At 34.9% G+C, this 1,211-nt stretch overlaps 1 protein-coding gene across 1 annotated transcript; it reads right to left on the bottom strand.

The window, feature by feature from the left end:
• Nucleotides 1-240: 240 nt before the first annotated feature.
• Nucleotides 241-875, bottom strand: LOC110796238 (transcriptional regulator TAC1-like). Its single transcript, XM_022001286.2, has one exon. It carries the CDS (start codon nucleotides 873-875, stop codon nucleotides 369-371), a length of 507 nt encoding a protein of 168 aa, XP_021856978.2. The 3' UTR covers nucleotides 241-368.
• Between the last annotated feature and the right edge of the window lie 336 nt (nucleotides 876-1,211).

The raw sequence follows: 1,211 nt of genomic DNA, 5'->3' as shown, positions 1-1,211 counted from the left end.
ATGTAACCTAAAGATTGGATTTCGGGAAAAAAGTCAAGTTTAAGCGCGCGTTGACTCCTAATATTTTCCTCCAACTATATGTGTATCGTAATATTAACAATTACCCTAAGAATCGCTACAAATAAATAGAGGGGAAAAGTAGGAGAGTCCATGCTCGAAAACTTGAGCTTTTGTTGTTGGAATCCGAATTTAAGGTGTGTTTATGAAAAAAATACTTAACGTATTTATAAGGTGTTTTCTTAAAAAAAAAATAACAAAATGTTACAAATCAATACATATATACATACATAGAAACTTAATAATTACAATAATATGATAACATTACTAACCTCTTTGATCATGTCATCCCTACATCTAATACAATTAAGTTAGTAATGAGATTTAGCACGCCCTAGTCGAAGTTCAAGGTCTAAACCAGAATCATCCTTGCTTACAGTTACTACTCTTGAGCTACTACTTCCGGCCTTTCTCGACGACGACGAACTATCAACAAATAAAGCAAGGGCCTCGTGTTTGTTCCCATTCCCAACCCAAATATCATCTTTTGTTCTACTTTCTTTTTTCACATACAATCGACTACTCCTAGTTTTACTCGTAGATAAATCCAAGTGCGTAGGAGAATAATCATCAGTCGATAATTCATCACGAAGCTTGGCCCGGTCTCTTCGATGGATGTTCATGTGTCCACCTAGTGCTTGTGCATTAGAGAACCCTTTCTTGCAAAAGTTACATGTATATGACCTTACATAATACTCATCACTGTATAAAACTGCGGCCGCCTCTTGATCTTCTGTAGTGGTGGTGCTCGGCGATGATGTTTGCTGCTCGTTGAATTTACCGGACTTTGTTTCGTGTTGTTGAAGTCTTAACTCCATTCCCAAATTAAACACAAGAAGAAGAATAAGAATAAGAAGAATGAAGGCATTGTGACAGAAATAACACTAAGAAACGGTGTTTTATGTAATTAATTAGTTAATGTCATGGCCTTGCTTAATTAGTCAACTAATTAATTAAAATATAGGTCGGTTTGGGTTGGCATAGTCGTCTAATGAAAATGCCAAAGCCAGGTGCGTATACTACAAGATAATGCAATAGATTTTGTCATTAAAGATTAATTAATACCAATTAGCTGATTACGGAGTAATTAATTAATCATTAGACATTAGAAGATGTTGGAGAAGTAATTAATCAAATACAAACATGGTGACGAA

This window comes from Spinacia oleracea, chromosome 5 (assembly GCF_020520425.1).
Source record: "Spinacia oleracea cultivar Varoflay chromosome 5, BTI_SOV_V1, whole genome shotgun sequence".
NCBI classification, from domain to species: Eukaryota; Viridiplantae; Streptophyta; class Magnoliopsida; order Caryophyllales; family Amaranthaceae; genus Spinacia; species Spinacia oleracea.
Note: the sequence above shows the minus strand (reverse complement) of the source record. Positions and strands in the feature narration are given on the sequence as shown.

Bases quoted from the DNA above. Each gene is read 5' to 3' on its own strand.
- LOC110796238 (XM_022001286.2), bottom strand. From the start codon at position 875: ATGGAGTTAAGACTTCAACAACACGAAACAAAGTCCGGTAAATTCAAC.